At 42.1% G+C, this 26,511-nt stretch overlaps 1 protein-coding gene across 2 annotated transcripts in view; it reads left to right on the forward strand.

Annotated features, from left to right (window-relative positions):
- Positions 1–356: 356 nt before the first annotated feature.
- The window catches only part of LOC139747911 (innexin inx2-like), a 42,141-nt gene continuing 15,986 nt past the window's right edge, over positions 357–26,511 (forward strand). The window contains exons 1-3 of one of the 2 annotated variants that reach the window (XM_071660375.1): positions 357–1,464; positions 16,609–16,850; positions 25,109–25,330. In XM_071660375.1, the coding sequence (XP_071516476.1) occupies positions 1,087–1,464; positions 16,609–16,850; positions 25,109–25,330 (842 nt within the window). In that variant the 5' untranslated portion in view covers positions 357–1,086. The remainder of the gene's footprint in view (positions 1,465–16,608; positions 16,851–25,108; positions 25,331–26,511) is intronic. The other variant, XM_071660376.1, reaches the window with a different exon arrangement.

Here is a 26,511-nt window from a genome sequence, read left to right on the forward strand (position 1 = left end):
GTATGAATGGAGGAATTGTGAAGACAGACAGCATTCAGAGGTTGTTTGGTCGTAGAGGAAATCCGAAGATAGTTATTACGAAATAGGTAATAACACACACACACACACACACACACACACACACACACACACACACCCGATGCTCTGTGTTTGCGTTGCTAGTCCGGTGCTCAGTGCTGGGATTGCCACTCCCGGAGCCCCGTGCTTGAGTTCCCACTCTTAACAGCGAGAAAGGTCACGGGGTGAGGGAGGAGGAGAGCCCGCAGAAAGGTCACAGAGCCGCGAGACGGGAATGAGATCATAGCATGGATGTAGAGGGAAGGTCACATGGAAGGGAAGAGATGGGAAGGTCACGAGGGAGAAACATGTAGACCGTATGGGAGAGGGAAAGGGACAGGAGGGTTTTAAGGGAGTGGCTGGAAGGTGACAGGGGAGCAACATGGACATGGCTGGTGGAGGGCGAAGGTGGGAGATGAACTTGGTGTAGGAGGGGTAGGAAGGGCCGCGTAGGATGGCGACTGTGAATCAGAGTCGCAGAGATTGAGTGGGAAGGTGAGGGTGTTATCTACCAGGATGGGAGGAGGGAACCCACCCACACACCTACGCCCTCACACATCCGCTACGGCTCACACAAGCATTCCCACCTTGCGGGATCACATACTTCGCCGCTTACGCACTTCATCTTCCTCCTCCTCCCGCCCACAAAGGCAGCCTATCCTCGTCCTCTTCCCGCTCACGCACGCCGCCGCCCACGCTCGCAGCCAACACATCCTTGCTCGTCGCTGACTTCATCGCATCGGTGGCCATAGAATAAGATACCCATAGCCTTTTTCCCGTGGGCACTAGGTGTGGAGAGGCTTTTGATATCGTGTTACCAACTTTGTGAATGAGACAGAGCAAGGCAGGTGGTAGCTGGGCTGGAGGACCCGTTGCACAGCAGAACAGGCCCGGGTGCTGCTGGGTGAGTGTTGGAGGCGGCGGAGGTGAGGAGTGTGGCTGTGACTGTGCTGGGAAGCGGACTCACCGTGCGGGATCTCTCTCTCTTGCCTCTCCACACACGCCCAGGTGTTTGGTGTGGCCGGCGAAATGCTGGACGTCTTTTTCTCCGTCAAGCATCTGCTAAAGTTCGAGCAGATCCGGATAGACAATGTGATATTCGCTCTTCACTACCGGGTGACGAGGGTCGTCCTGGTGGCGCTCAGCCTGCTCGTAAGCTGCAAGCAGTACTTCGGTGACCCCATCGACTGCATCGTGGATCAGATCAACAGCCGTACGATCGACATGTTCTGCTGGATCCAGTCGACGTACACGGTGCCGGCGCTGGCTGGTGCACTGGTAGGGGAAGAGGTGGCCCACCCTGGCGTCGCGAATTATATCGCGCCGCTGGTGGACGACGAGAGCCACCAGTACGTCATCAGGCACCACAAGTACTACCAGTGGGTCGCCCTTGTGCTCTTCCTCCAGGTGAGTCCACATGGCCTCGTCCTCCAGGTGAGTCCACATGGCCTCGTCCTCCAGGTGAGTCCACAAGGCCTCGTCCTCCAGGTGAGTCCACATGGCCTCGTCCTCCAGGTGAGTCCACAAGGCCTCGTCCTCCAGGTGAGTCCACATGGCCTCGTCCTCCAGGTGAGTCTTGATGCCCAAGACATCCTCATCCTCCAGGTCAGTCTTGATATACAAACTTCTTCCTCATCCTCCAGGTCATTCTTGACGTCCAAGACATCCTCAGCCTCCAGTCAGATGTCCATGCCTCGTCCTTAACTTCCAGGTCCATTCTTAACACTAGGCTCATTTTCTCCTCTTTTGGGTCGCCATATTCTTCATATGTGGTTTTATTTCCTTGGGTCTCCCATTCTCTTCCTCCAGGTCACTCGGGTCTCCTATTCTCTTCCTCCAAGTCACTCGGGTCTCCCATTCGCTTCCTCCAGGTCACTCAGGTCTCCTGTTCTCTTCCTCCAGGTCAATCGGGTCTCCCATTCTCTTCCTCCAGGTCACTCGAGTCTCCTGTTCCCTTCCCCCAGGACATTTTTTGTGCACCATGTCATCCTGTTCTCTACCTCCAGGACAGCGGTCGCACTGAATCTCACTCTCTACCTCCAGGTCAGCCTCCACGATCCACCTTTCCCCTGTATATCATGCGCGCCAGAGACCCTCATATTCTACATCAGGCTGACGCTTCCAAGCTCACGACATTTATAATACCACCAGATGCATGACCTTATACGCCGTCCAGCCATTACAAATCTTGGCGTAAATCAGAGTCTGGTCTATTTGGCGTATCATGATATTCCTTTTAATGCTGAGCGTTGCCATATGGAGCAGCAAACCAGTTTCAAGTGCCACTGCTTCAGCACAAGCTAATGTGTGTGTATATATATATATATATATATATATATATATATATATATATATATATATATATATATATATATATATATATATATCCCTGGGGATAGGGGAGCAAGAATACTTCCCACGTATTCCCTGCCTGTCGTAGAAGGCGACTAAAAGGGGAGGGAGCGGGGGGCTGGAAATCCTCCCCTCTCGTTTTTTTTTTTTTCAATTTTCCAAAAGAAGGAACAGAGAATTGGGCCAGGTGAGGGTAGTCCCTCAAAGGCCCAGTCATCTGTTCTTAACGCTACCTCGCTAATGCGGGAAATGGCGAATAGTTTGAGAGAAAAAAGATATATATATATATATATATATATATATATATATATATATATATATTTTTTTTTTTTTTTTTTTTTTTTTTTCATACTATTCGCCATTTCCCGCGATAGCGAGGTAGCGTTAAGAACAGAGGACTGGGCCTTTGAGGGAATATCCTCACCTGGCCCCCTTCTCTGTTCCTTCTTTTGGAAAATTAAAAAAAAAACGAGAGGGGAGGATTTCCAGCCCCCCGCTCCCTTCCCTTTTAGTCGCCTTCTACGACACGCAGGGAATACGTGGAAAGTATTCTTTCTCCCCTATCCCCAGGGATAAATATATATATATATGAATATATATATATATCTCGGAAAGCAAAAATGGGTATGTTTGAAGGAATAGTGGTTCCAACAATGTTGTATGGTTGCGAGGCGTGGGCTATGGATAGAGTTGTGCGCAGGAGGATGGATGTGCTGGAAATGAGATGTTTGAGGACAATGTGTGGTGTGAGGTGGTTTGATCGAGTAAGTAACGTAAGGGTAAGAGAGATGTGTGGAAATAAAAAGAGCGTGGTTGAGAGAGCAGAAGAGGGTGTTTTGAAATGGTTTGGGCACATGGAGAGAATGAGTGAGGAAAGATTGACCAAGAGGATATATGTGTCGGAGGTGGAGGGAACGAGGAGAAGAGGGAGACCAAATTGGAGGTGGAAAGATGGAGTGAAAAAGATTTTGTGTGATCGGGGCCTGAACATGCAGGAGGGTGAAAGGAGGGCAAGGAATAGAGTGAATTGGAGCGATGTGGTATACAGGGGTTGACGTGCTGTCAGTGGATTGAATCAAGGCATGTGAAGCGTCTGGGGTAAACCATGGAAAGCTGTGTAGGTATGTATATTTGCGTGTGTGGACGTGTGTATGTACGTGTGTATGGGGGTTGGGCCATTTCTTTCGTCTGTTTCCTTGCGCTACCTCGCAAACGCGGGAGACAGCGACAAAGTATAAAAAAAAAAAAATATATATATATATATATATATATATATATATATATATATATATATATATTTATATATATATATATATATATATATATATATATATATATATATATATATATATATATATATATATATATATATATATATATATATATATATATATATCTTCCTTTTTTTTTTTCTTTCAAGCTATTCGCCATTTCCCGCGTCAGCGAGGTAGCGCCAAGAACAGAGGACTGGACCCCTGAGGGAACATCCCCACCCGGCCCCCTTCTCTGTTCCTTCTTTTGGAAAATTGAAAAAAAAAAAAAAAGAGAGGGGAGGATTTCCAGTCCCCCGCCCCCTTCCCTTTTAGTCGCCTTCTACGACACGCAGGGAATACGTGGGAAGTATTCTTTCTCCCCTATCCCCAGGGATAGGGGAGAAAGGACGAGCATACATTGGTAGGTTTTCTGTATATGCTAAACTTAAACTTGTTTCCTTGCCTATGGATCATGCAATCTAAAAATGGTAACATACCATTATTTTCATTTTCTACAGTAAATCTGATGGAAGGTACTAAATTGTTAAGTAAGGGGAGCAATATTAGTAAATTTTCATTTGTTGGTCATACACAAAGAACATCATCTACATACCTAAACCAAATTGCATTAGGAGGTGAGATATCCTTTAGTAATTTTGTTTCAAAAAATTCCATACAAAGATTACTTAGTACATGTGAAAGAGGGTTACCCATTACTATACCAGATTTTTGAGCATAATAATATCCATTGAATTGAAATAAACAGTCTTTTATAAACAATTTTATCAGTTCAATGAAACCAGACTTTGAAACAGGTCAATATTCTAAAAGGTCATCAACTGGAACTTTTGTGAAAAGTGAGGAAACATCAAAGCTACCTCGTCTGAAATCAAAATTAACATTGATATTGTTTAGCTTGTTGACTAAATCTACATTGTTCATGATATTAGAATTTGATACCTTACGCACTAAAGGGCTTAATAAAGAAACTAACCATTTTGACAATTTATATGTGATGGAGCCTACTGAACTCACTATAGGTCTTGCTGGAAGATTCTGTTTACGTGTTTTGATAAGTCCATATATGGCAATGACGGGGACAAAGATGACAAATTTTGGTAAGAGAACCAATACCTTTCAACAACAACTTCATTTCTTTATTGAAATGGGAATCAACTGCTTCTAATGGATATCTACTGAGTTTTGAATATGCTGTGTCATTTAAAAGATCATTCATTTTAGATAAATAGTTACTTTTGTCTAAAATCACAAGTGTTAACCTTATCTGCCATAGTAATATGTATATCCTTGTCTTTTTTTTAAGGTGTTAATAGCTCTTATAAATCTTTTTGGGCAATCAGGTTCCACTGGTTTTGACAAACTGGCATACACTAAACTCTTACAGATATTAATTTCATAATTAGTTAAATTACTGTATTTCTCTAAATTACAAAAAGACTTTGTGACATCAATACAGCTGGCTTCCCTGTTAGAGCACACAAAACTTAATCCATAGCCTAATGCACACAAGGAATTCTTATCTAGTTGTTTATTAGACAGGTTTACCACAAAAGATGGGTTTGTGTTCTTAGTCCAGTCGCTGTTTTTAATAAGATGTTCCAACTTACAATTTAGTGTCATTTGTAGCCTATTGCGTTCATTCCTTAATCTATCATAGCAATAGTCCAACATCCAGTTCTTCCAATATGTCGGTATTGCCATTTGAAAGGTACGTTTCTTCTCTCTTGTAATGCGAAAAGCCTCCTCTATTTCAAGTTTCTTTAATTCAACGTGTTTCTTTAAGATAATGTTTTGGAATTGGTCAAATGGTCGACCAGACAGCTGCAACAATCGTTGAGGTAGGACAGATCTTGGCATCACTTGTTCATCAAGGCATTTCCTAAGGAATCCAGATCGTAACTTCAGTTGGTGGGCCTTGATTAACGATTTGGAGAAAGCAGTAACGAAAGGAGAAAGTCCAGGACAGCTTGTAGGGAGGTAATAGAAGAGCCGTGTGGAATCCATGTTAGAAAGGATCACAATTTTGCGCGTGATCAGGATATTCCTATGAGTCCACGGGGAAAATGAAACACGATAAGTTCCCAAGTGCACTTTCGTGTAATAGTCACATCATCAGGGGAGACACAAGAAATATAGCAGTCAGTTGATATACATCGAAGAGACGAAGCTAGGACGCCATTTGGTAAACATGCGATTGTCCAAGACAGACAACGAGAGTTCATAAACTTATCATTTTACGAATTTTATCAACAATAAAGTTATCTAATTTGTATAGACCATCACTAATATTAAGATTATAATTCTTTGTGTATTTGATAACAGAAGATTCAGTTATATTTCTCGTGGTAATAGAGTTAGAGTTGATAACTGAGATGGCATTGCTCCATTCAATACAATGATCATAGTTTTTAACGTGATTAAACAAGTCATTTGATTCTTGTCCCGTTCTTATACTATGGACTTATGAAAACACATAAACAGAATTTTCCAGCAAGACCTACAGTGAGTTCAGTATGCTCCATCACATATAAATTGTCAAAATGGTTAGTTTCTTTATTAAGCCCTTTAGTGGGTAAAGTATCTAATTCTAATATCATGAACAAAGTAGATTTAGTCAACGAGCTAAACAATATCAATGTTGATTTTGATTTCTAACTAGTTAGCTTTGATGTTTCCTCACTTTTCGCAAAAGTTCCAGTTGATGACCTTTTAGAATCTGTTTTTAAAATCTGTTTTCATTAAACTGATAGAACTGTGTATAAAAGACTGTGTATTTCAATTCAATGGAGATTATTATGCTCAAAAATTTGGTATGGCAATGGGTAACTCTCTTTCACCTGTACTAAGTAATCTTTATATGGAATTATTTGGAGCAAAATTATTGAAGGATATCTTACCTTCTAATGCAATTTGGTTTCGGTATGTAGATGATGTTCTTTGTGTTTGGCCAACAAATGAAAATTTACTAATATTGCTCCCCTTACTTAACAATTTAGTACCTTGTATCAAATTTACTGTAGGAAATAGAAATAATTGTATGTTACCATTTTCAGATTGCATGATCCATAGGTAAGGAAACAAGTTTAAGTTTAGCATATACAGAAAACCTACTAATGTATGCACATATATCCATTATTACTCATGTCAGCATGACAGAGTTAAATTATCATTTCAATCTATGTTCCTTAGGGCATTACGTATTTGCAGTCCAGAGTTTATTGATGAGTTTGAGAAGATATATTCTATTGGATCTAAGCTAAAGTACCATAGATCTTTCATTGATAAATCCCCTAAGTTAGCAAAGAAATCATTTTATAGATTTGAGCCCAAACCTCCCGTTAGCACCAAGATTCTTTTAGTTCTCCCTTTGGATAATAATTTCACTTTACTTCCCATGTTGCTTAATTCCTTTAATGTAAATGTTGCCTTCAGCAACAGTAATACTATAAAGAATATTTAATCAGGAATTCACCAGAAAATTCTCTTGGATGAATCTATAAAGTGCCATGTGGGAATTGTGATGAATTTTATGTTGGGCAGACTGGTAAGGATCTTTCTGTTAGACTTAAGCAACATAGATATAGTATGAGAACGGGACAAGAATCAAATGCCTTGTTTAATCACTTTAAAAACTATGATCATTGTACTGAATGGGGTAATGCCATCTCAGTTATTAACTCTAACCACGAGAAATATCATTGAATCTTCTATTATCAAATACACAAAGAATTATAATCTTAATATTAGTGATGGTCAATACAAATTAGACAACTTTATTGTTGATAAAATTTGTAAACTGATAAGTTTATGAACGCTCGTTTTCTGTCTTGGACAATCGTATTTCATTCTCTCCGTGGACTCATAGCAATATATATATATATATATATATATATATATATATATATATATATATATATATATATATATATATATATATGTGTGTGTGTGTGTGTGTGTGTGTGTGTGTGTGTGTGTGTGTGTGTGTGTGTGTGTGTGTAGATTCGTCAAACAAAGTCCCGTTCGGTGTTTCTGTAGCAGAAGTATTGCAGTTGTTGCCTTCAAGCGGAGGTAGTAGTGAGGGGTTTCGTATTGACATAATGCCGTTGTTGACTGCTCCGTGTAGCGTGGGTTCCGTGTTCTGTTGTCCATTCGTATGCTGCCGGTACACTGTGGGGGACGTGCTAGGCAGCATGCCTCCTCCATAGATGTCGTAAATGTACGTGTCTCTTAAACAAATATGAATACACACACACACACACACACAATTATATATATATATATATATATATATATATATATATATATATATATATATATATATATATATATATATATATATATATTCCTATGAGTCCACGGGGAAAATGAAACACGAAAAGTTCCCAAGTGCACTTTTGTGTAATAATCACATCATCAGGGGAGACACAAGAGAGAAATATAACAGTCAGTTGATATACATCGAAGAGACGAAGATAGGACGCCATTTGGTAAACATGTCATTGGACAATCACTAATTTATCTATTTATCTATTTATCATTATTATACTTAGTCGCTGTCTCCCGCGTTAGCGAGGTGGCGCACGAAAACAGAGAAAAGAATGGCTTAACCCAACCACATACACATGTATATACATAAACGCCCACACACGCACATATATATACCTATACAATTCAACGTATACAAACATATGCATACACATACATATACATATACACACATGTACATATTCATACTTGCTGGCTTCATCCATCCCGTCGCCACCCCGCCACATATGAAATGTCACCCCCCCCCCCCTTCCCTTTCCCCTCAGGCACGCGCGAGGTAGCGCTAGGAAAAGAACACATTCGTTCACACTCAGTCTCTAGCTGTCAAGTGTAATGCACCGAAACCACAGCTCCTTTTCCACTTCCAGGCCCCACAAGACTTTCCATGGTTTATCGTAGACGCTTCAAATGCCCTATTTCAATTCATTGATAGCACGTCTACCCCGGTATACCACATCGTTCCAATTCACTCTACTCCTTGCACGCCTTTCACCCTCCTGTATGTTCAGGCCCCGATCGCTCAAAATCTTTCTCACTCCATCCTTCCACCTCCAATTTGGTCTTCCCCTTCTCCTATTTCCCTCCAGCTCTGACACATATATCCTGTTTGTCAATCTTTCCTCACCCATTCTTACCATGTGACCAAACCATTTCATTACATCCTCTTCTGTTCTCTAAACCACATTCTTTTTAATACCTGACATCTCTCTTAACCCTTTCAATACTTACTCGATCAAACCACCTCACACCATTTATTGTCCTCAAACATTTCCTTTCCAATACATCTACCCTCCTCTCAACCATATAACATTGTTGGAACCACTATTCCTTCAAACATACCCATTTTTGCTTTCCGAGATAATGTGTTCGCCTTCCACACATCCTTCAACGTTCCCAGAACCTTTGCCCCTTCCCCACCCTGTGACTCACTTCCGCTTTCATAGTTCAATCCTCTGCCAAATCCACTCCAAGATATCTAAAACACTTCACTTCCTCCTGTTTTTCTCCATTCAAACTTACCTCCCAATTCACTTGTCCCTCAACCCTGCTGAACCTAATATCCTTGCTCTTATTCACATTTACTCTCAGCTTTCTTCTTTCACACACTTTACCAAACTCAGGTCACCAACTTCTGCAGTTTCTCACTCGAATCAGCCACCAGCGTTCTATCATCAGCGAACAACAATTGACTCTCTTCCCAAACCCTGTCATCCAAAACAGACTGCATACTGGCCCCTCTCTCCAAAACTCTTGCATTCACCTCCCTAACAAACCCATCCATAAACAAATTAAACAACCGTGGAGACATTACGCACCCCTGCCGCAAACCGAATCACTAACCTCTCCTCCTACTCGTACACATGCCTTATGTCCTCGATGAAAACTTTGCACTGCTTCTAGCAACTTACTTCCCACACCATATAGTCTTAATACTTCCACAGAGCATCTCTGTCCACCCTACCATATGCCTTCTCCAGATCCATAAATGCTACATACAAATCCATTTGTTTTTTTAAGTATTTCTCACGTACATACTTGAAAGCAAACACCTGATCGATACATCCTCTCCCACTTCTGAAATCACACTACTCTTCCCCAATCTGATGCTCTGTATATGCCTTCACCCTCTCAATGAATACCCTCCCATATAATTTCCCAGGAATATTCAGCAACCTTATACATCTGAAATTTGAACACTCACCTTTATCCCCTTCGCCTTTGTACAATGGCATTATGCATGCATTCTGCCAATTCTCAGGCACTTTCACCATGAACCATACATACATTGAATATCCTCACCGAGCAATCAACAACACAGCCATCCCCTTTTTTTAATAAATTCCACTGCAGTACCATCCAAACCCGCCGCCTTGTCGACTTTCATCTTCCGCAAAGCTTTCACTACCTCTTCTCTATTTACCAAACCATTGTCCCTGACCCTCTCACTTTCCACACCACCTCAACCAAAACATCCTATATCTGCCACTCTATCATCAAACACATTCAATAAACCTTTAAAATACTCACTCCATCTAATTCTCATTTCGCCACTTCTTGTTATTACCTACCCATTAGCCTCTTTACCGATGTTCCCATTTGTTCTCTTGTCTTTCGCACTTTATGTACCTCCTGCCAAAGCATATATATATTCTCCCTAAAATCTAATGATACTCTCTCACCCCAACTCGCATTTGCCCTTTTTTTTCACCTCTTGCACCTTTCTCTTCACCTCCTGCCGCTTTCTCTTATGCATCTCCCAGTCATAAAGGATAAAGGTGAATGTCCAAATTACAGAGGTATACGTTTGTTGGGTGTTCCTGGGAAATTATATAGAAGGGTATTGCCTGAGAAGGTGAAGGCATGTACAGAGCATCAGATTGGGGAAGAGCAGTGTGGCTTCACAGGTGGTAAAGGATGTGTGGATCAGGTGTTTACTTTGAAGAATATATGTGAGAAATACTTAGAAAAACAGATGGATTTGTATGTAGCATTTAGGGATCTGGTGAAGGCATATGATAATTGATAGAGATGCTCTTTGGAAGGTGTTAAGACTATATGGTGTGGGGGCAAGTTGTTAGAAGCAGTGAAAAGTCTTTATCGAGGATATAAGGTATGTGTATCATCAGCGAACAGCAAGTGACTCTCTTCCCAAGCCCTCTCATGGACAACAGACTTCATACTTGCCCCTCTCTCCAAAACTCTTGCATTCACCTCCCTAACAACCTCATCCATAAACAAATTAAACAAACATGGAGACATCACATACCCCTGCTGCAAAACAACATTCACTGGGAACGAATCACTTTCCTCTCTTCCTACACGTACAAACGCCTTAACATCCTCGGTAAAAACTTTTCACTGCTTCTACCAACTTACCTCCCACACCATATAGTCTCCCAGTCATTTACACTATTTCCCTGCAAATATCGTCCAAATGCCTGTCTCTTCTATTTCACTAACAATCTTACTGCTTCATCCCACCACTCACTATCCACTTCCCATGCTTCTCATGCTCCAATCATCTTTTGCGCAAGCCATCACTGCTTCCCTAACACATCCCATTCCTCCCCCACTCCCCTTACGTCCTGTGTTCTCACATTTTTCCATTCTACACTTGTCCTTTTTCAGCACATAAATCTACAGGCTCTTCACCATTTCCATTTACAACACCGAACACCCCATGTACACGAATTATTCCCTCAACTGCCACATTACTCACCTTTTCATTCAAATTACCCATCACTATAACCCGGTCTCATGCATTAAAACTACTAACACACTCACTCAATTGCTCCCAAAACACTTGCCTCTCGTGGTCTTTTTTCTCATGCCCAGGTGCATATGCACCAATAATCATCCACCTCTCTCCATCTACTTTCAGTTTTACCCATATCAACCTAGAGTTTACTTTGTTACACTCTATCACATACCCCCACCACTCCTATTTCAAGAGTAGTGCTACTCCTTCCCTTGCTATTTTCCTCCCATTAACCCCTGACTTTACTCTCAAAACATTCCCGAAACCACAGCTCCCTTTCCACATCCAGGCCCCAAAAATATATTATTTATTTATCTATTTTGCTTTGTCGCTGTCTCCCGCGTTAGCGAGGTACCGCAAGGAAACAGACGAAAGAATGGCCCAACCCACCCACATACACATGTATATACATACACGTACACACACGCAAATATACATACCTATACATCTCAATGTACACATATATATACACACACAGACATATACATATATACACATGTATACAATTCATACTGTCTGCCTTTATTTATTCCCATCGCCACCCCGCCACATATGGAATAACATCCCCCTCCCCCATCAATAGTGCGAGGTAGCGCTAGGAAAAGACAACAAAGGCCACATTCGTTCACACTCAGTCACTTGCTGTCATGTAATAATGCACCGAAACCACACCTCCCTTTCCACATCCAGGCCCCACAGAACTTTCCATGGTTTATCCCAGATGCTTCACATGCCCTGGTTCAATCCATAGACAGCACGTCGACCCCGGTATACCACATCGTTCCAGTTCACTCTATTCCTTGCACACCTTTCACCCTCCTGCATGTTTAGGCCCCGACCACTCAAAATCTTTTTCACTCCATCTTTCCACCTCCAATTTGGTCTCCCACTTCTCCTCGTTCCCTCCACCTCTGACACATATATCCTCTTGGTCAATCTTTCCTCACTCATTTTCTCCATGTGACCAAACCATTTCAAAACACCCTCTTCTGCTCTCTCAACCACGCTCTTTTTATTTCCACACATCTCTCTTACCCTTACATTACTTACTCGATCAAACCACCTCACACCACATATTGTCCTCAAACATCTCATTTCCAGCACATCCACCCTACTGCGCACAACTTTATCCATAGCCCACGCCTCGCAACCATACATCATTGTTGGATGTTAATGTGCTGAGAGGTGCAACAGGAGGGATGTCTGATCATTATCTTGTGGAGGCGAAGGTGAAGATTTGTAGAGGATTTCAGAAAAGAAGAGAGAATGGTGGGGTGAAGAGAGTGGTGAGAGTAAGTGAGCTTGGGAAGGAGACTTGTGTGAGGAAGTACCAGAAGAGACTGAGTATAGAATGGAAAAAGGTGAGAACAAAGGAGGTAAGGGGAGTGGGGGAGGAATGGGATGTATTTAAGGAAGCAGTGATGGCTTGCTTGTGGCATGAGAAGCGTGGGAGGTGGGCAGATTAGAAAGGGTAGTGAGTGGTGGAATGAAGAAATAAGATTATTAGTGAAAGAGAACAGAGAGCCATTTGGACGATTTTTGCAGGGAAAAAAATGCAAATGAGTGGGAGATGTATAAAGGAAAGAGGCAGATCAAGAGAAAGGTGCAAGAGGTGAAAAAGAGGGCAAATGAGAGTTGGGGTGAGAGAGTATCATTAAATTTTAGGGAGAATAAAAAGATGTTCTGGAAGGAGGTAAACAAAGTGCGTAAGACAAGGGAGCAAATGGGAACTTCAGTGAAGGGGGCTAATGGAGAGGTGATTACAAGTAGTGGTGATGTGAGAAGGAGATGGAGTGAGTATTTTGAAGGTTTGTTGTATGTGTTTGATGATAGAGTGGCAGATCTAGGGTATTTTCGTCGAGGTTTTGTGCAGAGTGAGAGGGTTAGGGAGGATGATTTGGTAAACAGAGAAGAGGTAGTAAAAGCTTTGCGGAAGATAAAAGCCGGCAAGGTAGCGGGTTTGCATGGCACTGCAGTGGAATTTATCAACAAAGGGGATGACTGTATTGTTGACTGGTTGGTAAGGTTATTTAATGTATGTATGATTCATGGTGAGGTGCCTGAGGACTGGCGGAATGCTTGCATAGTGTCATTGTACAAAGGCAAAGGGGACAAAGGTGAGTGCTCAAATTACAGAGGTATAAGTTTATTGAGTATTCCTGGGAAATTATATGGGAGGGTATTGATTGAGAGGTTGAAGACATGTAAAGAGCATCAGATTGGGGAATAGCAGTGTGGTTTCAGAAGTTGTGGAGGATGTGTGGATCAGGTGCTTGCTTTGAAGAATGTATGTGAGAAATACTTAGAAAAGCAAATGGATTTGTATGTAGCATTTATGGATTTGGAGAAGGCATATGATAGACATGATAGAGATGCTCTGTGGAAGGTATTAAGAATATATGGTGTGGGAGGCAAGTTGTTAGAAGCAGTGAAAAGTTTTTATCGAGGATGTAAGGCATGTGTACGTGTAGGAAGAGAGGAAAGTGATTGGTTCTCAGTGAATGTAGGTTTACGGCAGGGGTGTGTGATGTCTCCATGGTTGTTTAATTTGTTTATGGATGGGGTAGTTAAGGAGGTGAATGCAAGGGTTTTGGAAAGAGGGGCAAGTATGAAGTCTGTTGTGGATGAGAAAGTTTGGGAAGTGAGTCAGTTGTTGTTCGCTGATGATACAGCGCTGGTGGCTGATTCATGTGAGAAACTGCAGAAGCTGGTGACTGAGTTTGGTAAAGTGTGTGAAAGAAGAAAGTTGCGAGTAAATGTGAATAAGAGCAAGGTTATTAGGTACAGTAGGGTTGAGGGTCAAGTCAGTTGGGAGGTAAGTTTGAATGGAGAAAAACTGAAGGAAGTGAAGTGTTTTAGATATCTGGGAACCATGGAAGGGGAAGTGAATCATAGGATGGGGGAGGGGGCGAAAATTCTGGGAGCCTTAAAGAAGGTTTGGAAGTCGAGAACATTATCTCGGAAAGCAAAATTGGGTATGTTTGAAGGCGTAGTGGTTCCAACAATGCTGTATGGTTGGGAGGCGTGGGCTATGGATAGAGTTGTGCGCAGGAGGGCGGATGTGCTGGAAATGAGATGTTTGAGGACAATATGTGGTGTGAGGTGGTTTGATCGAGTAAGTAATTAAAGGGTAAGAGAGATGTGTGGAAATAAAAAGAGCGTGGTTGAGAGAGCAGAAGAGGGTGTTTTGAAATGGTTTGGTCACATGGAAAGAATGAGTGAGGAAATATTGACCAACAGGATATATATGTCAGAGGTCGAGGGAGCGAGGAGAAGTGGGAGACCAAATTGGAGGTGGAAAGATGGAGTGAAAAAGATTTTGAGTGATCGGGGCCTGAACATGCAGGAGGGTGAAAGGCGAGCAAGGAATAGAGTGAATTGGAACGATGTGGTATACCGGGGTCGACGTGCTGTCAATGGATTGAGCCAGGGCATGTGAAGCGTCTGGGGTAAACCATGGAAAGTTCTGTGGGGCCTGGATGTGGAAAGGGAGCTGTGGTTTCGGTGCATTATTACAGGACAGCTAGAGACTGAGTGTGAACGAATGGGGCCTTTGTCGTCTTTTCCTGACGCTACCACGCACACATATAAAGGGGGAGGGGTTGTTATTCCATATTTGGCGAGGTGGCGATGGGAATAATAAGGGCAGACTATGAATTATGTACATGTGTATATATGTATATGTCTCTGTGTGTATATATATGTATACATTGAGATGTATAGGTATGTATATGTGCGTGTGTGTACGAGTATGTATATACATGTGTATGTGGGTAGGTTGGGCCATTCTTTCGTCTGTTTCCTTGCGCTACCTCGCTAACGCGGGAGACAGCCACAAAGCAAAATAAAAAAAAAAAAAAAAATATATATATATATATATATATATATATATATATATATATATATATATATATATATATATATATATATATATACTTCCGGGCGATGATATAAAGCCTTTTTAAATAGACCAACATTCCAGGCAATGTTGAAAGTTAACTCAAAAATGATTCGTTGGTGATCGCTTGTACCAATTTTTTTTCCTCGGACGCTTGTTGCTGGAACTAGATTTAAAGTATGCTCGTCGCATGAAGAATTAACATCTAATTGCATTAAGACAATATTAGGCAGATTTGGGTAAAGCCCATACGCCCCGAGCTACGAGTAAGGGATTTCCCCTCACTTAGATGATGGTATGGTAATTTCCTCCACTGTCATCGATTCGATTCGTTATCAGTGATATTTCTGTTATCTGATCATGAAGTGCCTCATTTTCCTCTGGCGTCTGTGCATGGAGCCTGTAAACGAATCCTACACATATTTTCTGCGACATTTTTTTATATCTGCAAAAAAATGAAGTGTATTTTATCAACAGCAACAACATTTTTTTTTACGCAGGATCAAGATGGGCCTTATCAAACAGTGGTAGGGTAAGTAAAATTGGTGGTGGTGTACACGTATTTGGCTGAATATCTCTTGTTTCTACAATGTAGCCAAGTTTCCGAAATACCACATATATCATAATGTCATTCCTATACAGATGTCTATATTTTGGAACATTTGTCACGTATGTAGCAGTGGGGCGGCCGCCTATGTGAACATGGTTAGTAACCTCAGTTGGTTCCCTTCGTTCACATGGGAGTTAATCTCGTATTACTCCATGCTACATTTCCCCCGAGCTGCCTCGTTCCCAAATGGCGCCGCCAGGCTGACTCATCCCCTAAACCACCGTTTCCTGTGAGGTGACCTCTGCCTGCTGGGTGTTCCTTGTTCCTGTCCTGAGCCAAGTCTCTTTCATGTTCCTGAGACCAGACTGTTCCACCCTGGTCTAATGCTTTATATGTACCTTCACCTTCTCAATCACCAGTCACTTCTTTCCCATACAACTTACCAGTTACTTTCAACTATGTCTCTAGTCTTTGTTCCCCCGTACTTTTATGCAGCGGCACTATACATGCCGCCAGTGCTCAGGCCCCTCACTATGATCCGTGTATTCAGTGGAAATCCTAACTTCACACTCAAAAAACAGTCACTCAGTTTTTTCTTTTTTTAAGTAATTCATCTGTAGTATCATCCACTCCTGCTGGATCTCTCAGCTCACCAAATCATACGGTGTTGCAGTCGTGCATGTTCTACGTGCCGCGTTACATCTGGAAGTGTTGGGAGGGCGGGCGTGTGAAGGGCCTGGTGAACGTCCTCAACCTGCCCGCCCTCAGGCCTGACCTCAAGCAGGAGAGGGTGAGGGTCATCGTCGACTACTTCGGCAGGAACTTCCACCGCCACAACCTGTACGCCTACCAGTTCTTTCTGTGTGAGCTGCTCAACTTCACCAACGTTGTCGGCCAGTTCTACCTGACGGAGAGGTAAGTGTAGTCTTCGATGGGTGTATGTGTGACACTGGGGGAGGGTGAGTGCACGGGATAAACAAAGAATTGAAACGATGTGGTATACTGGGGTCGACGTGGCGTCGATGGATGGTGAAGCGTGCGAAGCGTTCGGGGTAAACCATGGAAAGGTTTGTGGGGCCTCGATGTGGATAGGGGGCTGTTTTCGATGCATTACATATGACAGTTAATGACTGATGTGAGCGGATGATTTTTCTTCGTTTCCTACCGCTACCTCGCTGACGCAGGGGTTGGCGATCGGGTGTGGGGAAACAGAGAATGTATATGCCATCCTTTTCCTTTTTCCTTCATGCATCTGTGCTTTCCCTGTGAGGGCGAGGTTGCGTCGAGAACAGATGAGGGCGAGCAAGTATGAATATTTACATGTCTATATATGTATATGCAGTTATATATATATATATATATATATATATATATATATATATATATATATATATATATATATATATATATATATATATATATATATATATATATATATATATACCATCCGAAAAAACTATACGGTGAGTCTGTAAACAATGAGCGGAAATGGTTATATTTTACCATAACGACATCTGAAACTATGCAGTCTCTCTCTCTCTCTCTCTCTCTCTCTCTCTCTCTCTCTCTCTCTCTCTCTGCATCAGTTATCTATTGTCATATCTTACGCGACAGATGGAGAGAGCGTATGTTTGTGGACTGGGAGCCAGCCAGCAGCCCACGTATGGGGTGAGACAGAGAAGTGAGACAGCTCCCTGGGCCAAAGGAGTGCCATTTCAGTAGCTGTTAAATTTCACTCCTTTGGCTCAGACAACTCTTTTTTTTTTCTCTGCTTCACCCACACATGGGCTGCTGCTAGCTTGCAGCATACAGATGATAATGTCTCCATCTCACACAAAAGAGGTGGTAACGCATGAGAGAGAGAGAGAGAGAGAGAGAGAGAGAGAGAGAGAGAGAGAGAGAGATACTTTCTGCCTTGCTCTCATTTCAATCAATGCCTCATGCATAAAACATGGGATAAGCACCGTGACGTCACACCACATTCATTTCAGGTCTCGCGCACGCTCGTCTCTGTTTACATGCACGCCGTATATAGACTCAGAACCTCGCGACGAATTTTGCTGTTCACCTCGTCATATGGCTGTCCATAGATGCTGTATACACACCTTTCTCCCCTTTCAAACCCAATTACTACATACCAGAATGCGACCAACTGGTCTATACAATCCGATTACCCTCCTTGACCCAACATATTATGACCATCAGCCTCTATCCTTGTCAAGTGAGCCTTTGAGACTTTATCCTCTGCTCGTACAATCCCCTGTTTACTCCCTTTCCCTCATGCAGTGTAACAGTTACTGCCTTCGTCTATCTATCAGACACCTGACCATATTTCTTTTTTTCCAACAACATTCCCCAGATCCTTTCCCATTTTCCACCATTTAGCTCATTACTCCATGTATACACCCACATTTTTGCTTTCCTTAAATACACTATTTCTCTTTCTCACCACCTCCTTTGGTGAGGTAAGTACACATATGCTTATATGTAGCGGTTAGCGTTGCTAACCGTGACGCGTTCATGGGCTGGCCCTGCCGTCGAGCGCATAGGTTCGAGTATTGGTCACGGAATTCAGTCCATTCCTATCCCAGACGGTCATTGACCCCTAGGGGATTGTTGATAGACTAGGCACCTGATTTAGACTACGGGAACTTTTGCTTGCATTCCTGGCGCTACCTTGCTGAAGCAAGAGATAGAGATGCTGTTTTGCTGTAGGGCGGTGTAGCGACAGGAAAGGATGAAGGCAAGCAAGCATGAACATGTGTACATATGTAATGTCTGTGTATGTGTATGTATATGAATGTATATGTGCGTATGTGGGCGTTTATGTACATGTATGTGTATCTGAGTGGATGAGCCATTCTTCGTCTTTTTCCGGGCGCTACCTCGCTGACGGGGGAAACGGCAATTATGCACAATGATAATAATAACATTGTATATATATATATATATATATATATATATATATATATATATATATTATCCCTAGGGATAGGGGAGAAAGAATACTTCCCACGCATTCCTCACGTGTCGTAGAAGGCGACTAAAGGGGACGGGAGCGGGGGGCCAGAAACCCTCCCCTCCTTGTATTTTAACTTTCTAAAAGGGGAAACAGAAGAAGGAGTCACGCGGGGGAGTGCTTATCCTCCTCGAAGGCTCAGATTGGGGTGTCTAAATGTGTGTGGATGTAACCAAGATGTGAAAAAAGGAGAGATAGGTAGTATGTTTGAGGAAAGGAACCTGGATGTTTTGGCTCTGAGTGAAACGAAGTTCAAGGGTAAAGGGGAAGAGTGGTTTGGGAATGTCTTGGGTGTAAAGTCAGGGGTTAGTGAGAGGACAAGAGCAAGGGAAGGAGTAGCAGTACTCCTGAAACAGGAGTTGTGGGAATATGTGATAGCATGTAAGAAAGTAAATTCTCGATTAATATGGGTAAAACTGAAAGTTGATGGAGAGAGATGGGTGATTATTGGTGCATATGCACCTGGGCATGAGAAGAAAGATCATGAGAGGCAAGTATTTTGGGAGCAGCTGAATGAGTGTGTTAGTGGTTTTGATGCACAAGACCGGGTTATAGTGATGGGTGATTTGAATGCAAAGGTGAGTAATGTGGCAGTTGAGGGAATAATTGGTATACATGGGGTGTTCAGTGTTGTAAATGGAAATGGTGAAGAGCTTGTAGATTTATGTGCTGAAAAAGGATTGGTGATTGGGAATACCTGGTTTAAAAAGCGAGATATACATAAGTATACGTATGTAAGTAGGAGAGATGGCCAGAGAGCGTTATTGGATTACGTGTTAATTGACAGGCGCGCGAAAGAGAGACTTTTGGATGTTAATGTGCTGAGAGGTGCAACTGGAGGGATATCTGATCATTATCCTGTGGAGGCTAAGGTGAAGATTTGTATGGGTTTTCAGAAAAGAAGTGTGAATGTTGCGGTGAAGAGGGTGGTGAGAGTAAGTGAGCTTGGGAAGGAGACTTGTGTGAGGAAGTACCAGGAGAGACTGAGTACAGAATGGAAAAAGGTGAGAACAATGGAAGTACGGGGAGTGGGAGAGGAATGGGATATATTTAGGGAATCAGTGATGGATTGCGCAAAAGATGCTTGTGGCATGAGACAGAGTGGGAGGTGGGTTGATTAGAAAGAGTAGTGAGTGGTGGGATGAAGAAATAAGATTATTAGTGAAAGAGAAGAGAGAGGCATTTGGACGATTTTTGCAGGGAAAAAATGCAATTGAGTGGGAGATGTATAAAAGAAAGAGACAGGAGGTCAAGAGAAAGGTGCAAGAGGTGAAAAAGAGGGCAAATGAGAGTTGGGGTGAGAGAGTATCATTAAATTTTCGGGAGAATAAAAGATCTTCTGGAAGGAGGTAAATAAAGTGCGTAAGACAAGGGAGCAAATGGGAACTTCAGTGAAGGGGGCTAATGGGGAGGTGATAACAAGTAGTGGTGATGTGAGAAGGAGATGGAGTGAGTATTTTGAAGGTTTGTTGAATGTGTTTGATGATAGAGTGGCAGATATAGGGTGTTTTGGTCGAGGTGGTGTGCAAAGTGAGAGGGTTAGGGAAAATGATTTGGTAAACAGAGAAGAGGTAGTAAAAGCTTTGCGGAAGATGAAAGCCGGCAAGGCAGCAAGTTTGGATGGTATTGCAGTGGAATCTATTTAAAAAGGGGGTGACTGTATTGTTGACAGGTTGGTAAGATTATCTAATGTATGTATGATTCATGGTGAGGTGCCTGAGGCTTGGCGGAATGCTTGCATAGTGCCATTGTACAAAGGCAAAGGGGATAAGAGTTAGTGCTCAAATTACAGAGGTATAAGTTTGTTGAGTATTCCTGGTAAAATATATGGGAGGGTATTGATTGAGAGGGTGAAGGAATGTACAGAGCATCAGATTAGGGAAGAGCAGTGTGGTTTCAGAAGTGGTAGAGGATGTGTGAATCAGGTGTTTGCTTTGAAGAATGTATGTGAGAAATACTTAGAAAAGCTAATGGATTTGTATGCAGCATTTATGGATCTGGAGAAGGCACATCATAGAGTTGATAGAGATGCTTTGTGGAAGGTATTATGAATATATGGTGAGGGAGGCAAGTTGTTAGAAGCAGTGAAGAGTTTTTATCGAGGGTACCCTAGATCTTTCATTGATAAATCCCTTAAGTTAGCAAAGAAATCATTTTATAGAGTTGAGCCCAAACCTCCCAGTGACACCAAGAATCTTTTAGTTCTCCCTTTTAATAATAATTTCACTTTGCTTCCCATGTTGCTTAAATCCTTTAATGTAAATGTTGCATTTAGCAACAATAATACTATAAAGAATATCTTAATCAGGAATTCACCAGAAAATTCTCTTGGTAGCATCTATAAAGTTCCTTGTGGAAATTGTGATAAATTTTATGTTGGTCAAACTGGTAAGGATCTTTCTGTTAGACTTAAGCAACATAAATATAGTATAAGAACGGGACAAGAATCAAATGCCTTGTTTAATCATGTTAAAAACTATGATCATTGTATTGACTGGAGTAACGCCATCTCAGTTGTTAACTCTAACTCTATTACCAAGAGAAATATCATTGAATCTTCTATTAGTAAATACACAAAGAATTATAATCTTAATATTAGTGATGGTCTGTACAAATTAGATAACTTTATTGTTGATAAGATTTGTAAAATGATAAGTTTATGAACGCTCGTTGTATGTCTTGGACAATCACATGTTTACCAAATGGCGTCCTAGCTTCGTCTCTTCGATGTATATCAACTGACTGTTATATTCCTCTCTTGCGTCTCCCCTGATGATGTGATTATTACGCGAAAGTGCACTTGGGAACTTTTCGTGTTTCATTTTCCCCGTGGACTCATAGGAATATCTTGATCACGCGCAAAATTGTGATCCTTTCCAATATATATATATATATATATATATATATATATATATATATATATATATATATATATATATATATATATATATATATTTTTTTTTTTTTTTTTTTTTTTCTTTCTTTTAAATTATTTGCCATTTCCCGCGTTAGCGAGGTAGCGTTAAGAACAGAGGACTGGGCCTTTTTTGGAATATCCTCACCTGGCCCCCTCTGTTCCTTCTTTTGGAAAAAAAGAAAAAAAAGAATGAATACTTCCCACGTATTCCCTGCGTGTCGTAGAAAGCGACTAAAAGGGGAGGGAGCGGGTGGCTGGAAATCCTCCCCTCTCGTTGTTTTTTTTTTTTTAATTTTCCAATAGAAGGAACAGAGAAGGGAGCCAGGTGAGGATATTCCCTCTAAGGCCCAGTCCTCTGTTTTTAACGCTACCTCGCTAATGCGGGAAATGGCGAATAGTATGAAAGAAATATATATATATATATATATATATATATATATATATATATATATATATATATATATATATATATATATATATATATATATATATACATATATATATATATATATCGAATGATGTGTTATATCGGGGTCGACGTGCTGTCAATGGATTTCAAGCAGGCCATGTGAAGCGTCTGGGGTAAACCATGGAATGTTTTGTGGGGCCTGAATGTAGAAAGGGAGCTGTGGTTTCGGTACATTATAAATGACAGCTAGAGACTGAGTGTGAACAAATGTGGCCTTTCTTGTCTTTTCCTAGTGCTACCTCGCGCACATGCGGCGGAAGGGGGTTGTCATTTCATGTGTTGTGGGGTGACGACGAGAATGAATAAGGGCAGACAGTATGAATTATGTACATATGTATATATGTATATGTTTGTGTGTGTATATATATATGCATACGTTGAGATGTATAGGTAGGGTATATGAGCGTGTATGGACGTGTATGTATATACATATGTATGAGGTTGGATTGGGCCATAGGGGAGAAAGAATACTTCCCAGGTATTCCCTGCGTGTCGTAGAAGGCGACTAGAAGGGGAGGGAGCGGGGGGGTTGGAAATCCTCCCCTCTCGTTTTTTTTTTTTAATTTTCCAAAAGAAGGAACAGAGAAGGGGGCCAGGTGTGGATATTCCCTCAAAGGCCCAATCCTCTTTTCTTAAAGCTACCTTGCTAGCGCGGGAAATGGCGAATAGTTTGGAAGAAAAAGGAAAAAATATATATATATATATATATATACATATATCATACAACATACAAACCTCCAACAGCCAGGATCGAACCCGGGACCCCTGTGCAAGAGGCAGGCATGTAACCGCTTGGCTATGGGACTGTATAATAGGAAACAATAGGTATTCGAGTACTTAGTATTTCGAATAGTTGTTTCCTATTATACAGTCCCATAGCCTAGCGGTTAGCATGCCTGCCTCTTGCACAGGGGTCCCGGGTTCGATCCTGGCTGTTGGAGGTTTGTATGTTCTATGAATGTGCGCGTTCATGTGCATTTTATTCGTATATATATATATATATATATATATATATATATATATATATATATATATATATATATATATATATATATATATATATTTTTTTTTTTTTTTTTTTGCTTTGTCGCTGTCTCCCGCGTTTGTGAGGTAGCGCAAGGAAACAGACGAAAGAAATGGCCCAACCCACCCCCATACACATGTATATACATACGTCCACACACGCAAATATACATACCTACACAGCTTTCCATGGTTTACCCCAGACGCTTCACATGCCCTGATTCAATCCACTGACGGCACGTCAACCCAGGTATACCACATCGATCCAATTCACTCTATTCCTTGCCCTCCTTTCACCCTCCTGCATGTTCAGGCCCCGATCACACAAAATCTTTTTCACTCCATCTTTCCACTTCCAGTTTGGTCTCCCACTTCTCCTCGTTCCCTCCACCTCCGACACATATATCCTCTTGGTCAATCTTTCCTTACTCATTCTCTCCATGTGCCCAAACCATTTCAAAACACCCTCTTCTGCTCTCTCAACCACGCTCTTTTTATTTCCACACATCTCTCTTACCCTTACGTTACTTACTCGATCAAACCACCTCACACCACACATTGTCCTCAAACATCTCATTTCCAGCACATCCATCCTCCTGCGCACAACTCTATCCATAGCCCACGCCTCGCAACCATACAACATTGTTGGAACCACTATTCCTTCAAACATACCCATTTTTGCTTTCCGAGATAATGTTCTCGACTTCCACACATTCTTCAAGGCTTCCAGGATTTTCGCCCCCTCCCCCACCCTATGATCCACTTCCGCTTCCATGATTCCATCCGCTGCCAGATCCACTCCCAGATATCGAAAACACTTTACTTCCTCCAGTTTTTCTCCATTCAAACTTACCTCCCAATTGACTTGACCCTCAACCCTATTGTACCTAATAACCTTGCTCTTATTCACATTTACTCTTAACTTTCTTCTTTCACACACTTTACCAAACTCAGTCACCAGCTTCTGCAGTTTCTCACATGAATCAGCTACCAGCGCTGTATCATCAGCGAACAACAACTGACTCACTTCCCAAGCTCTCTCATCCCCAACAGACTTCATACTTGCCCCTCTCTCCAAAACTCTTGCATTCACCTCCTTAACAACCCCATCCATAAACAAATTAAACAACCATGGAGACATCACACACCCCTGCCGCAAACCTACATTCACTGAGAACCAATCACTTTCCTCTCTTCCTACACGTACACATGCCTTACATCCTCGATAAAAACTTTTCACTGCTTCTAACAACTTGCCTCCCACACCATATATTCTTAATACCTTCCACAGAGCATCTCTATCAACTCTGTCATATGCCTTCTCCAGATCCATAAATGCTACATACAAATCCATTTGCTTTTCTAAGTATTGCTCACATACATTCTTCAAAGCAAACACCTGATCCACACATCCTCTAACATTTCTGAAACCACAATGCTCTTCCCCAATCTGATGCTCTGTACATTCCTTCACCCTCTCAATCAATACCCTCCCATATAATTTACCAGGAATACTCACATATATATATATATATATATATATATATATATATATATATATATATATATATATATATATATATATATATATATATATATATATTGTTAACGAGATGGCCTCGATTAAGACATTCAGTGGCCCCTTTTTGGCTCAGGTAGCGTCAGGAAAACAAAATGCAAAATAGTTTTGCCGAAGACATTTCAGCGACTTCATCGTTTGTGATGCACGTCTGTGTCTCTTACAGCTTTCTCGGCCACGGCTTCAACGGCTATGGTCCTCGGGTGGTCCAGTACGCCCAGCAAGACCCCGCCAGAGGCCTGGACCCTAAGGACGAGGTCTTTCCCAAAGTGGCTAAGTGCACCTTCCACAAGTTTGGCTCCTCTGGCACTATCATGCGTCATGATGCCATCTGTGTCCTGCCCCTCAATATTCTCAACGAGAAGATCTACGTCTCCCTCTGGTTCTGGTGAGTCCATCCGGTAACATGAGGTTTACGTCGGGTGTGTGAGGTACATATGTATGGTTCTTATGAGCTGCGGGAAGAGCCAGGTTTACGTCGGGTGTGTGGAGTATACATATATGGTTCTCATGAGCTGCGGGAAGAGCCAGGTTTACGTCGGGTGTGTGAGGTACATATGTATGGTTCTTATGAGCTGCGGGAAGAGCCAGGTTTACGTCGGGTGTGTGAGGTACATATGTATGGTTCTTATGAGCTGCGGGAAGAGCCAGGCTTACGTTGGGAGTGTGGAGTATACATATATGGTTCTCATGAGCTGCGGGAAGACCCAGGTTTACGTCGGGAGTGTGGAGTATACATGTATGGTTTTCATGTGCTGCAGGAGACCCAGATTTACGTCGGAAGTGTGAGGTATACACGTATAGCACTGATGAGCTGCAGGAGACCCAAGTTTACGTCGGGAGTGTGGGGTATACATGTATGGTTCTCATGACCTGCGGGAGGACCAGGTTTACGTCGGGAGTGTGGAGTATATATTATGGTTCTGATGAGCTACGGAAGGCCCAGGTTTACGTTGGCAGTGGAGTATACATGTATGATTCTCATGAGCTGCGGGAGGACCAGGTTTACGTCGGAAGTGTGGGGTATACATGTATGGTTCCCATGAGCTGCGGGAGGACCAGGTTTAAGTCGGGAGTGTGGAGTATACATGTATGGTTCTCATGAGCTGCGGGAAGACCCAGGTTTACGTCGGGTGTGTGAGGTACATATGTATGGTTCTTATGAGCTGCGGGAAGACCCAGGTTTACGTCGGGAGTGTGGAGTATACATGTATGGTTCTTATGACCTGCGGGAGGACCATGTTTACGTCGGGAGTGTGGAGTTTACATGTATGGTTCTGATGACCTGCGGGAGGACCATGTTTACGTCGGGAGTGTGGAGTTTACATGTATGATTCTGATGACCTGCGGAAGGCCCAGGTTTGCGTCGGCAGTGTGGGACAATGTATGATTCTCATGACCTGCGGGAGGACCAGGTTTACGTCGGTAGTGTGGAGTATACATGTATGGTTCTCATGAGCTGGGGAGACCCATGTTTACGTCGGGAGTGTGGGGTATACATGTATGGTTCTCATGAGCTGTGGAAGACCCAAGTTTGCGTTGGTAGTAGAGTATACATGCATGATTCTC

This window comes from Panulirus ornatus, chromosome 71 (genome assembly GCF_036320965.1).
Source record: "Panulirus ornatus isolate Po-2019 chromosome 71, ASM3632096v1, whole genome shotgun sequence".
In the NCBI taxonomy this organism is placed as follows: Eukaryota; Metazoa; Arthropoda; class Malacostraca; order Decapoda; family Palinuridae; genus Panulirus; species Panulirus ornatus.